This window comes from Penaeus japonicus, unplaced genomic scaffold (genome assembly GCF_977035675.1).
Source record: "Penaeus japonicus unplaced genomic scaffold, GWHDUDI00000001_assembly GWHDUDI00000009, whole genome shotgun sequence".
Classification (NCBI taxonomy): Eukaryota; Metazoa; Arthropoda; class Malacostraca; order Decapoda; family Penaeidae; genus Penaeus; species Penaeus japonicus.
In genome coordinates, this window is record NW_028234411.1 from 14,658,408 (window position 1) to 14,670,907 (window position 12,500).

At 43.7% G+C, this 12,500-nt stretch overlaps 1 protein-coding gene across 1 annotated transcript in view; it reads left to right on the top strand.

Annotated features, from left to right (window-relative positions):
- The window catches only part of LOC122260278 (dynein axonemal heavy chain 5), a 61,669-nt gene that overhangs the window by 23,111 nt on the left and 26,058 nt on the right, over window positions 1-12,500 (top strand). Inside the window, exons 17-35 of the mRNA XM_086540204.1 lie at window positions 1-94; window positions 280-419; window positions 615-744; window positions 1,062-1,267; window positions 1,413-1,589; window positions 1,723-1,924; window positions 2,078-2,313; window positions 2,605-2,753; window positions 3,018-3,150; window positions 4,628-4,827; window positions 4,935-5,099; window positions 5,571-5,931; window positions 6,087-6,248; window positions 6,494-6,718; window positions 6,818-6,990; window positions 7,536-7,714; window positions 7,845-8,032; window positions 11,742-11,936; window positions 12,161-12,299. The exon at window positions 1-94 is cut by the window's left edge and continues 75 nt beyond it. Of these exons, the coding sequence (XP_086396330.1) occupies window positions 1-94; window positions 280-419; window positions 615-744; window positions 1,062-1,267; window positions 1,413-1,589; window positions 1,723-1,924; window positions 2,078-2,313; window positions 2,605-2,753; window positions 3,018-3,150; window positions 4,628-4,827; window positions 4,935-5,099; window positions 5,571-5,931; window positions 6,087-6,248; window positions 6,494-6,718; window positions 6,818-6,990; window positions 7,536-7,714; window positions 7,845-8,032; window positions 11,742-11,936; window positions 12,161-12,299 (3,454 nt within the window). The remainder of the gene's footprint in view (window positions 95-279; window positions 420-614; window positions 745-1,061; window positions 1,268-1,412; window positions 1,590-1,722; window positions 1,925-2,077; window positions 2,314-2,604; window positions 2,754-3,017; window positions 3,151-4,627; window positions 4,828-4,934; window positions 5,100-5,570; window positions 5,932-6,086; window positions 6,249-6,493; window positions 6,719-6,817; window positions 6,991-7,535; window positions 7,715-7,844; window positions 8,033-11,741; window positions 11,937-12,160; window positions 12,300-12,500) is intronic.

Sequence of the window (12,500 nt, forward strand, 5' to 3'; positions counted from 1 at the left end):
GGCGGGGTGCCGGGCGAGCCGGGACAGTGCCAAACGAGCTTCCTCACAGTGGACGACCTCGATGACGGCGGAGACTTCGACGACGGAAGATCAGGTGCCACTTTTCAACTGTTTTCAGTTCTCACACTCGTGTATCCAGCACACACATACGTCCGCAGGCACAACGCTTTTAGCGTGTATATATCACACTTGACAGATTAACAAATTCCTAGACCGATCACTAAACACAAGTTCCGATGTGATGGAAACTGAACTGACTCTGACAGCGATTTCCTTCAGTGTCATCAGGTGGTGGGTCGTCACGACGCAGCCCGGTGCCGGTTGCGGAGGGACACTTCACGGCCACACTTGAACTTCCGGCCAAACCACTCACGTCGCAGGAAAAGGCAGTCCGCAAGAAAAGGGAAATGAGGGAAAAAGTGAGGGTCACGCGGTCGAAGTCTATATTTGAAATCGTTGGAAAAAGTCTGAAGCTCATCTATCCTATTAAACCTTTCTTTTTTTCATAGCAGTTTACAATATTTGGTCAGGCTGATAATTCCTGAGTATATTAAACACGTTAATCTATTGCATTTTACCCTTTCCGTTCACTCATGGCCACTCATTCGCCGCAGGTGGAGTCCGCAGCGCGAGACATTCGGCGCAATTACCACCGACGAGTCCTCGACGTCCTCATCAAGTCGGTGCGCGGCGCCCTGGAGTCCATCCGCAAGCACACCTCCGTCATCCCCCCACACTCCAAGTGTATGGAACCTTGCACTCTTCGCGATAGATGATAGCTGCTCAAGCCATGAACATATATTGTATATGAAATATTTAGATAAAGTCACCTTAAATCATAAAGAAATATGTTGGGTTATTTATGCATTTTCATTCAACAGATTTTAAGATATCTATAATGTGATACAAGATACGATGCATTAATTTGTTATGTCAATATTTGATACAAGAAATAAGATACTGTCTGACGAGATATACCATGAATTACTAAACTTATTACAACTTTCTGTGCATTATAATTTATTGCCTAACTAAACTTCTTAATCCGTATGTATTTCTAGTGAACGAGACTAGTCACAGAAGGTCCAACGACAGACCTGAGGAAATGGGCGTTGCGTTAGTGGAGCTCAGCGTGTCCTTGGTCTCCCCCGGCGTGCAAGTGAGTCCCAGCCTGGACCAGGTGCAGGAATCCATCAACAAGGTTTCCAAGATCATCCTCTCCACCGCCAAAGGGGTCTCGCAGTGGATTCGTTGCCGCAAGGAAGACGTAAGTGAAAGATTTTCCGTTATAACCATATTCATAGGTACCTGAAGTTTGGGTAAAGAAAACATATATGTGATATTTAAACTTCATAAAAAAGTTCTGTCAATTTATAATAACAGTGAACAGAAGACACGATATGTCCTTTCAGGCTGCTCAGCCCAAGCTGGAAACCGAAGACTCTGTTGGTGGTCGAAGGTCTCGAAAGAAGGTCATTGTGTACGAGGTGCCAGCTATGCCCAAAAACTATTACACACACGTCTTGGAAAGCAAAGACGTGTCGAAAGTTATGAGCCATATGTCCAACTCCTTCCAGTCAACTAGAAATGTAAGTTTCAGTTTACTGAGTTGAATTAGCACTGCTCTTTCACATGACAGTTTACTGAATATAAAAGCAAAATAATAGAACAAGGATTCTCTGAGGAAATTTCTTTAAAATTGCATTTGATTTTGCCAAACAGGAGGTTTACACCACATTCAATATCTGGGAACAATACCATCATCTCTGGAGAGTCGACAAAGACGCTGCAATTAAAGAATTTATTTCACTCGGGCCCTCTGTCCAAGACTATGACAAGACAATGAAGAGTTACATCGTTCTAGAAAAGCAGATCAAGGCAGAGGAATGTCATTATCGGGTTGGGGCCCTCGCCCTCAACACAGGTTAGGCGAAAGGAACAGAATTGCCCTTTGTTATCAAGTTTTATTGTCATAATAGAAAATTCGACTGCTGCGCAATATGTCAGTGTAACCGAAGAGTTTTATATTAATAGACCGCATCAAACTTTTGTATATCTAATATTCTGCCTTTTCCAGAAAACCTGAAGAAGGCTCTGGCGGAGGAAGCTTCCCTATGGGTGGATAAATTCGGCGAGGCACTAAAGGTCAACTACATGAAGGAAATGGAAAGACTCTTCGCGCAACTGAACGAACTCTCCCGACGACTGGAGCGGCCACTCAAGGACCTGGACGACATCAAGGGTGCAATTGACATCTTGCGTAAGACTCGCGATCTCGAACTTGACATGGACGATGCCATAGAACCTATAGAGGTAATTAAGTCCAGACACACCGGGACCTCACTATACATCAAGTACGAAGAGAGAGCGAGGGCGAGAGAGAGAGCGAGAGAGAGAGAGAGAGAGAGAGAGAGAGAGAGAGAGAGAGAGAGAGAGAGAGAGAGAGAGAGAGAGAGAGAGAGAGAGAGAGAGAGAGAGAGAGAGAGAGAGAGAGATGCAAAGATTCCCATTGAAAAAGGGTGGTATAAAGACAGAAAAGGAAAGTGTGATATATAGGTAAACCGAGAAAGAAACTGATAGATAGTCCAATTGTTCTTATTTTAGGAGTCATTTGGACTGCTTGTGAAGTACGAACTGGGACTGTCTCAGGAGGAGGCTGAGAAGGTGGACAACCTGCGTTTCACGTGGCAGAAGGTCCTTGCTCAAGCCGTAGAGGTGCAGAATCTTCTGTCTCGAGTGCAGCCATACTTCAGGTTAGTTATCTATTTGATGGCTTATCTCTTTAAATATAAAACCTAATAGAAAAATCTTTATTTTTTCATGTTTCAGAGTCAGTTGGCTGTGTTAGAAAAAAAAGTGTTCTGCAATTAAAGCATGACTAGAATAAATGATCATAAAATTCATGAAAATATTTGTTTAGCAGTTTTATTTTGATAGACTTATGATTGGTGCGCTGCAAGTACCTCACTAAAATCTGTTTTACGTGTCTAATAAGACTGATCTACTTTGCCCTAAAGAAATGAGCTCATACATAACGTGGCTCAGTTCAAGAAAGACTGCAACAAGTTCGTGCATGATTATCGCACGCAGGGCCCTATGGTGCCTGGCTTGGCGCCAGAGGATGCATCGGATAGGCTTATTGTAGCGCAGGTAAGATTTTTTTTGTTCAACACTTGTAAGGAGCGCTTGTAATTTCATCACATTCTCTGTTCTCATCAAAACTTCTTCAATAATTTGGGACCCAAGATATGCTTAGAAGACGGCGTTGTTGTATGGTTTCCTTTTTACTGATAGAAATTGTATCTACATATTGTACTGTTTTCTTTACTTTGAAAATTATATTTTTATTATTAATGAAATGTAGGTTAGCTTAGTGAATACTGACTCACAAATACTGATAACCTTAGTGAATCGAGTAAATGAAAATTGGCAAGAGATACCGTAGACTTTATGCAACAGACCATTTTTTCAAGCTAAAAGCAACTTCCCAACGTGGAACGACGGAACTGAAGTCGAATTTAAGGAGTGTTTTCCATGAGTTTCTTGGAGCATTTTCATCGTCTTGCATTGCTTGTGATTTTAATAACACATTATCGAGGTGGAGAGGCGGAGAGGTGGAGAGGCGGAGAGGTGGAGAGACGGAGAGGTGGATAGACGGAGAGATGGAGAGACGGAGAGATGGGGAGATGTAGAATCGCAGAGGTGAAAAGATGGAGAGATGGAGAAGTGGAGAGGTTGAGAGGGGGAGAGACGGAGAGGTGGATAGACGGAGAGATGGAGAGGTGGAGAGATGGAGAGGTGGGAGAAGTGGAGAGATGGAGTAGTGGAGAAGTGGAGAGATGGAGAGGCGGAGAGGAGGAGAGGAGGAGAGGCGGAGAGGAGGAGAGGCGGAGAGGCAAAGAGGCGGAGAGGAGGAGAGGCGGAGAGGCGGAGAGGCGGAGAGGCGGAGAGGCGGAGAGGCGGAGAGGCGGAGAGGCGGAGAGGCGGAGAGGCGGAGAGGCGGAGAGGCAGAGAGGCAGAGAGGCAGAGAGGCAGAGAGGCAGAGAGGCAGAGAGGCAGAGAGGCAGAGAGGCAGAGAGGCAGAGAGGCAGAGAGGCGGAGAGGCGGAGAGGCGGAGAGGGGGAGAGGCGGAGAGGTGGAGAAGTGGAGAGGTGGAGAGGCGGAGAGGTAGAGAGGTGGAGAGGTGGAGGGGCAGAGAGGGGGAGAGGCGGAGAGGGGGAGGGGCGGAGAGGTGGAGAGGCGGAGAGGCGGAGAGGCGGAGAGGTGGAGAGGTGGAGAGGTGGAGTGGTGGAGTTGTGGAGAGGTGGACTGCTGGAGAGGTGGAGAGGTGGGGTGGTGGAGAAGTGGAGAGGTGGAGAGGTGGAGTGGTGGAGAGGTGGAGAGGTGGAGAGGTGGAGAGGTGGAGAGGTGGAGAGGGTGAGGGAAAGGGAAAGTGAAGGTGAAGGTAAAAATAAAAGAGAGAGAGAGAGAGAGAGAGAGAGAGAGAGAGAGAGAGAGAGAGAGAGAGAGAGAGAGAGAGAGAGAGAGAGAGAGAGAGAGAGAGAGTGAGTGAGTGAGAGAGATTTGGCCATCATTTTCAACATTCCCACCCTGTAAAAGAGTACTCACTCCCGCCTATCCTTCGTAGGACATCTGCATATCCGCCGTGAAGGAGAAGGACATCGAGGCCAAGCTGCGGATCGTGACGAACGAGTGGGCAAGCCACGACCTCACCTTCTCCACCTTCAAGAACCGCGGCGAACTGCTGCTCCGAGGCGACACGACGGCCGAGGTCATCACGCAGCTCGAGGATTCGCTCATGGTGTTGGGATCCCTGCTGTCCAATAGGTGCGACAACCCCTTCTAATTCCGTATTTTTGAAATTGTCGATTTGTTTTGGTTAATTGCATTTCGATTATTTATTCTACCGCTTCAATATAGCTTTTTGCTCTCAGGTACAACGCCCCGTTCCGAAAGCAGATCCAGAAGTGGGTGAGTGACCTGTCCAATACCAACGAAATCCTTGAACGGTGGTTGTTTGTTCAGAATCTCTGGGTTTATCTTGAAGCTGTGTTCGTCGGTGGAGACATCGCGAAGCAGCTGCCCAAAGAAGCCAAGAGGTATGCGTAAGGCTATTTGAAAAGAGTTAATTGAAACATTAATAAAGATAAAGTAAAACTCGTGTTGTCCAGCCTCTAATTGTATTCTTTTCTTTAGATATATTACATTAATACATAAGTATGATACATTCGCATTGCTGATGCTCATGACATATTTTAAGAAATTAGATTACAAATATTTATATCAACGTCTTGAAGCAAATGTATCTTAAGCTACTATTCTGTATAACTGAAAGGAAACGTAAGCATACATACAGCACCTATTGGTCAACTAATTACTGTTAACTTTAGGAGCATGCATTATAGTATCTATAATTTTTACGATTATTGTCCACATAATTCTGTCTGTCGATAGGAAATTAGATTGTTATTGATTTCCGGCTGTTATCTTACACAGTTCAATTGCATGCAGAATTCCAGTTGAGATGTAAGAGGAGCATTTTTAGAGGGAGATACTCCTTTGCCTTACAGATTCTACGTCATTGACAAGAGCTGGCAAAAGATCATGGTCCGCGCCCACGACAACCCCAACGTCGTGGCCTGCTGCGTCGGGGATGACATGCTGAAGCAGCTGTTGCCTTACCTTCAAGACCAGCTGGAGCTCTGCCAGAAGAGCCTCTCAGGATACCTGGAAAAGAAGCGCCTCATGTTCCCTCGCTTCTTCTTCGTGTCTGACCCAGCCTTGCTCGAGATTCTGGGTCAGGCCTCAGATTCGCACACCATCCAGGCGCATCTCATGTCCATATTCGACAATACCAAGACTGTTCGCTTCCATGAGCAGGACTATGACAGGATCACTGCCATTTCTTCGTGTGAAGGAGAGATGGTTCAGGTGAGCTGAGCAGTTATGTCTGAGGGAAATCGAGATCGATTACTTATGATTTGCCAGTATATTTGTGTTAAATTCAATGTGCATGTATGTGTGATAATACAATATTGATATCGTAATATGCTATCTTGATCATAAAACGCACATGTGTTACGCAGCTTGAGAAGCCAGTGCGGGCGGAGGGCAGTGTAGAGGTGTGGCTGATGAAGCTACTGATGATGTGTCAGCAATCAGTCCACGGCATTATCCGGCAGGCACATCACGTTATCCAGGACCCTGACCTCAACGTCCTGCGTTTCCTGGAGCAGTTCCCAGCTCAGGTCTTGTTGCAAGCATTGCATGTTACTAATTCTCTTCCCCAAAAATGTTATATCCTCAAGTAATTACTTCAAGCATTTTTGGACATTTTCCACTGCAATTCTTGCACAGTTAGCAGTCTCCAACGTTGCTAATTGATATTGTTATTTTTTATATTATTTTAGATATATGGCCTGCGGAGGAAAGCTCGACATATTCAACCCAATGCCCATTTTACTAAATAGGTGTTGTTTTGACCATGATGCAGGTGGGCATCCTGGGGCTGCAGATGATCTGGACGAGAGACTCGGAGGCCGCGCTGACGCAGTCTCGCGCCGACCGCCGTGTCATGGCCGAGATGAACAATCGTTTCCTGGATCTTCTCAATCTTCTCATCAATCAGACCACCCGTGACCTGGAACCCGTGCAAAGGACCAAATACGAGACACTCATCACCATCCACATACACCAGAGGGACATCTTTGATAGTTTGGTTAGTGGCGTGATTGTTTTCGTGTGACTGGCGAGGAGAGGTTTGTGCCGTGATACATCCGCCATTAATGTGCATCACAACTTATCCGAACTTTCGCAGTGTCGAAGGAATGTGCGGTCGGTGTCGGACTTCGACTGGCTACGTCAGTGCCGAATCTACTTCCGGGAGGACATGGATAAGACAAACATCGTCCTCACTGACGTCACTTTCCACTACCAGAATGAGTTCGTGGGTTGCACCGAGCGCCTCGTCATCACGCCCCTTACGGATAGGTAGGAAGCAGGATTGCAGTCTGACCGGCTATTTGGCACTAGCAGGGAAATGAAAAATGTCCTTTGGTAAAGAGGATTTATTATTTGCGCAAACACTCTCTCACTCTCTCTCTCTCTCTCTCTCTCTCTCTCTCTCTCTCTCTCTCTCTCTCTCTCTCTCTCTCTCTCTCTCTCTCTCTCTCTCTCTCTCTCTCTCACTCTCTCTCACTCTCTCTCACTCTCTCTCACTATCTCTATCTATCTATCGATCGATCGATCTATCTATATATGTCTTCATATATATATATATATATATATATATATATATATGTATATATATATATATATAATATATATATATATATATATATATATATATATATATATATTAATATATATATATATATATATATATATGTATATATATATATATATATATATATATATATATATATATATATATATGCATGTATATAATGTGTAAGGTAAGTGTGACAGGTATGGTGCGGCACTCCGGAGTGTTTCACCATGGCCCAAAAAATGATGATGGTCTCTATATATTCCAGGTGCTACATAACGCTGGCGCAGGCGCTGAGTATGAGCATGGGAGCGTGTCCCACTGGTCCGGCTGGCACGGGCAAGACCGAGACCACGAAGGACATGGGGAAGACGCTCGGCAAGTATGTCGTCGTCTTCAACTGCTCAGACCAGATGGATTATCGCGGGTTAGGCAGAATCTACAAAGGTAAGTGTTATGTGGCATCGCCGCATGTCTTCCGCCTGTGCAATCTGCATCAGAGTTACACTGTAAAAGGAAAGCAGGACCACAGCAGGTATCACAGAGGCAAGCTCACTCAGCACTCCTCCCTCCCTAGGGCTGGCCCAGTCCGGGTCGTGGGGCTGCTTCGACGAGTTCAACCGCATTGAGCTCCCGGTGCTGTCGGTGGCGGCGCAGCAGATCGCGGTGGTTCACGCGTGCAAGAAGGAGCGCCGCAAGACTTTCACATTCACCGATGGTGACCTCATCACCATGAATCCCGAGTTCGGAATCTTCCTGACCATGGTGAGTCGCAGCGCATCCTGTTTTCTTTGCTCTTTGGCCTCTCTCTTGTATGTAGAAACACGGCTTTTTCTTTTCTTTGTGCGGGTGTTGAAGTGGGAACGATTCTGTAAAAACTTAAAAGCCAGAGCGCGATACGATTTCTGTATTCATTTATAGACTATTACAGTATCTTCTTATATAGACTATTGAAGAATAAGTATACAAATTGGATTTATGCTTCAAAATGTTAGCTGTTATGCTTAGGGGGCGAGTCTGATGTATCATTAGATCTGGAAACTTGTTGATCTTGACATACTCCACAGTGTCAGTTATTAGTAATAATTAATTAATCATTCAATCTTTAGTATCCACACATGTTTGCCCTTCCCCAAGACCTTTCGGTTAATTTTCACATCTGAAAAATTATTAAACTGAATTCTGAAAATATCAAAATTTCATATTCCACTGAATTCAGTAATATTAAAATTGATTAGAATTAAAAGACCCGCGATTAAAACAATTCGCAAAAGTATTCAAAAAATAATCCAATGTAGTTACCCACAGTTACTAAAAATTTTGCTAAATATTGATTTTCTAATTAGGTTACAAGTATGCTCAAACGTTAAATAGAGTTGATTAATAACCTGTTGATCTAAAACATCTCGCAAACCTGATGCACTTTCAAGTTTAAATACTTGTACGATCAGCAAAAAGTAGACCAAAAACTCCCGGGGCCTGGGGGATATTGGGACCGACTTCATAGATTGGCTGACATCAGAGCATCAGCGTTTGAGGCATTGCGGTGGCTGCGATGCCTCAAGCCGTCAGCCAATCATGTTGATCAAGGTCCTATATGCCTACAGCCAGGGAGTGACATTCGTCTTTCTACAGAATCTATTACAAAAGCAATCTTACTTATAAAGTGAGTGTAAAAATAGGCAAAATTTTGTAGTGAGTTTCATGTGTCCAACGGCTAACTCTGTCTACCTGATGCATCTTTCGCAATTGGATAATCAATTACGCCTCCCGTGATGCTACTTACTGTTCTTTGTGTATATCTCTTATTAATTATTTGATATATAATAGACATCACTTCACTTCAGCATTACTTGGCCGTCGAAAGTAATAAATAGTAAGATTTTTTTTTCATTAAACCCCATTTTTAAAACATCAGGGAGATATATATAAATTGATAATATATGGATAAGTCTGATAAGTCTGGAAAATATAAAGACTTTTTGCTGATTGTGAAGTACTTTCGCCTTAGAATGCTTACCTCGAAATAAGCAACCCAACAGTTTTGAGTTTAATGCCTTTGATGCTTATTATGCCTTAGTTGTTGAGAACAGCAGTTTCACTGAGCTCCTTAAACCTTCATATAGACACTACAGGTACTGTTCATCTAAACTATGCACATATGTGATGCTGCAAATTACCAGTTTGTAACATTGATAGCTAAGTCCTTTACAAGACGAAACTTCATTAAAATGCTATCTCACAATCGGCAAGTTCTTTTACAGGTCATCATCTATTCGTCAGTTATGTATTGACAGTAATTCTGTATCCTTCAATGTGTCTGGCAGAACATAAACCAAAGGAGCAAATACCAGGTAACTACTTCACTCATGTCATCATTGCCAAAGGTGGTGAGGTCTCGTTTGATCCATTCCTTTCGTCCTCTCCTTTTCCTTTCTGCTTTACCCTTGATATTAATCCTTCTTTCTACTATCCTCTTCCTTATTTACCTTCCTTTTTGGGATTCTTCATCTCTATCCCTCTTCCAGTTCCTTACTTCTTTTTGCCTCCCTTTTTCCATTAGCTTCCCACAGACGTCTTTTACCATCTGTCTTACTCTCTGTACTTCCATTGTTTCCTCCATTAGCAAAATCATCTATATCATCTGCAGATACATTTGTTCATTTCACTCGTAATTGCACACCCATTATATGTCACTCCTGTCCCAATCATCCAACTAACTCTTATATACACTGTCCACTTTACCGTGCAAGTTTCTTACTTACACTGTCCACTCCGGTTTACACTGTTCACTCAGACTTGTGCTGATCGCTCTTACTTACACTGTTCACTCCAATACTGCTCACTTTACCTTTATAACATTTTCTTTCTGACTGAAGCTGTTTGTTTCGCTCTACCCCAGTAGTCCTGTATTTTTTCTAGTGAAGTCTGCCTTTAGTCCACGAAGTAACACAGTTCTTTGCTTGCCACTAGTGCCATGCAATATTAAGCCTCCTTTATTCATCATTAAAGAGGTTTCAAGATAATGTGTTAATGTTTGATATTCGCAAGAAAGTATATATTCATTCACAATTATAACCTTATACCTATTTAACATTAAAGTATGTTGCTTGTTCAATTTATAGAGTTCTTCCTATAGAAAAGGAACAGCTATAAGATATATAAGATACGCACATTACTGAATGTACAACTTCAAAGGTGATAGCTTTATATCACAGAATATTAAGACCTTTTCCTTGTTTCTTGATCATTCATATAGGTTAAAATGTCGCGACAAGTCAAAAGGTTCTTAGTGAAAATATATGTAAAGGCAGCTGCAACGTTAAGACTCGTAGGATATGTGTGAACATGTTTGAGAGAACAAACTAAACCGATAAAGTCTTAGAAGACAGCCACTGCATGTGACATGCTGTCGTTGTGCCCTCTCAAACCTCTCTCTCTCACCTGGCAGGTAGCCAAAGACGGCAATCAACAGGTAAAGTTCCTGGCTTCGTTTAACATGTTGCAAAGCCACTAATTTGCCATGGTCATACCTATCTCTCTCTATCTCTTTCTCAGAAACCGTTGCTTGGCCGAAGATACTGAGTGTGGTGTGCGTCTTTGCATCTCTGTGTGTGTGTGTGTGTGTGTGTGTGTGTGTGTGTGTGTGTGTGTGTGTGTGTGTGTGTGTGTGTGTGTGTGTGTGTGTGTGTGTGTGTGTGAACACAGCTTAGAGTCTCGAACCTCAACAACACCTATATTCCGAATTGCGACACCACAACTTGAATGAACTACCTCAGCACAACAGAACTGAAACACAACATCACAATAGAACAGTTGCGCCACTTGTTTGACCTCCACCAGCCCAGTGTGAACAACAGTTCCTGATGATCACATTTGCATGTCACTGGAAAATTGGCAACGGATTTTTTTTTTTTTTTTATATAATAATATGTTATAAGAAAAGCAAATTAAATCGGTCGAGGTTCGATTTGCACTGAAAAAGAGCGCAGCTTCTTCATAGATTAAGAAAACATCCTGCACTGAAATATATCGTCATGATTAATAAAGAAATCCATTTCCTCACTTCATGTCACGCATGCGTCATTCTCTGCCGGCTAAGATCATGTCCTCGCTTCTTGGTATGAGCAGACCCTCGGTCGTTCTGCTTACTGGCAATTTTTAGGGGCCGAAAGGTGCTTTTTACCTGTTCATGTATTTTTTCATCCCCTGGACTGTACATACACACTCGTTCGAGCGATTTTTCGCGATGGATTTTTTTTTCTGCGTAGAGAATTCTTTCATTACAGGATGTTATTTTTCCAGAGGGTCCCGTGAGGCATGCAAACCGGCGACCCTCTGCGTAGGGGCTGCTGCATGCTGGCGCCTCTCACTTAACCTTCCTTGTTCTTTTGTGTGTATATACTTACCCTCCCCATCACTCCTCCATATCTTGCCCGCGTCACGCTGCCGCTTCTACACCACGCGCCTCTAGAACCTGGGCTACCACGGCCGCCAAGAACTGCCCGAGAACCTGAAGATCCAGTTCCGAAACGTGGCGATGATGGTGCCGGATCGTCAGATTATCATCAGGGTCAAGCTGGCGTCTTGCGGCTTCCTAGAGAACATCACTCTGGCGCGCAAGTTCTTCACGCTCTACAAGCTCTGTGAGGAGCAACTTACTAAACAGGTAGTGTTTTTAGTTTTTTCATTAAAATTTTCCTGTCTGTATTTATTCTCTTAGTTGTATGAGTAAGATGTTTTATTTTCCTCTATGTAATTCTGCTAATAGCAAGTTTTCTTTCTAGAAATATCTGAGTGCATAATTGTTTTCCTTTTCTTGTCCCCTTCTTTCTTAAGTTTTATAGTTATTATTACTACGATATTGCTTTTATCACTCTCCCTTCTGTGTAGGTGCACTATGATTTTGGTCTGCGCAATATCTTGTCTGTGCTGCGAACCCTGGGCGCCGCCAAGAGGGCCAACGCCAAGGACTCGGAGTCGACCATCGTCATGCGGGTCCTGAGGGACATGAATCTCTCGAAGCTCGTCGGTGAGTCCAGGCCGCGGGTGTGCTCGTTAAATGCTCTGTTTAGCAAGGTAACATTAGTGCGATTGTATTGGCGTGTGCTACTCCTTCCCGAGACCACTGTATGTTGTCTGTATGCACTGCATGGTAGCGGTGTTTTGATCTAGATTGAATAACGTCAGACAAAAAAATACTGATGCGAACAGATGCGTTTGTCAGATTCAG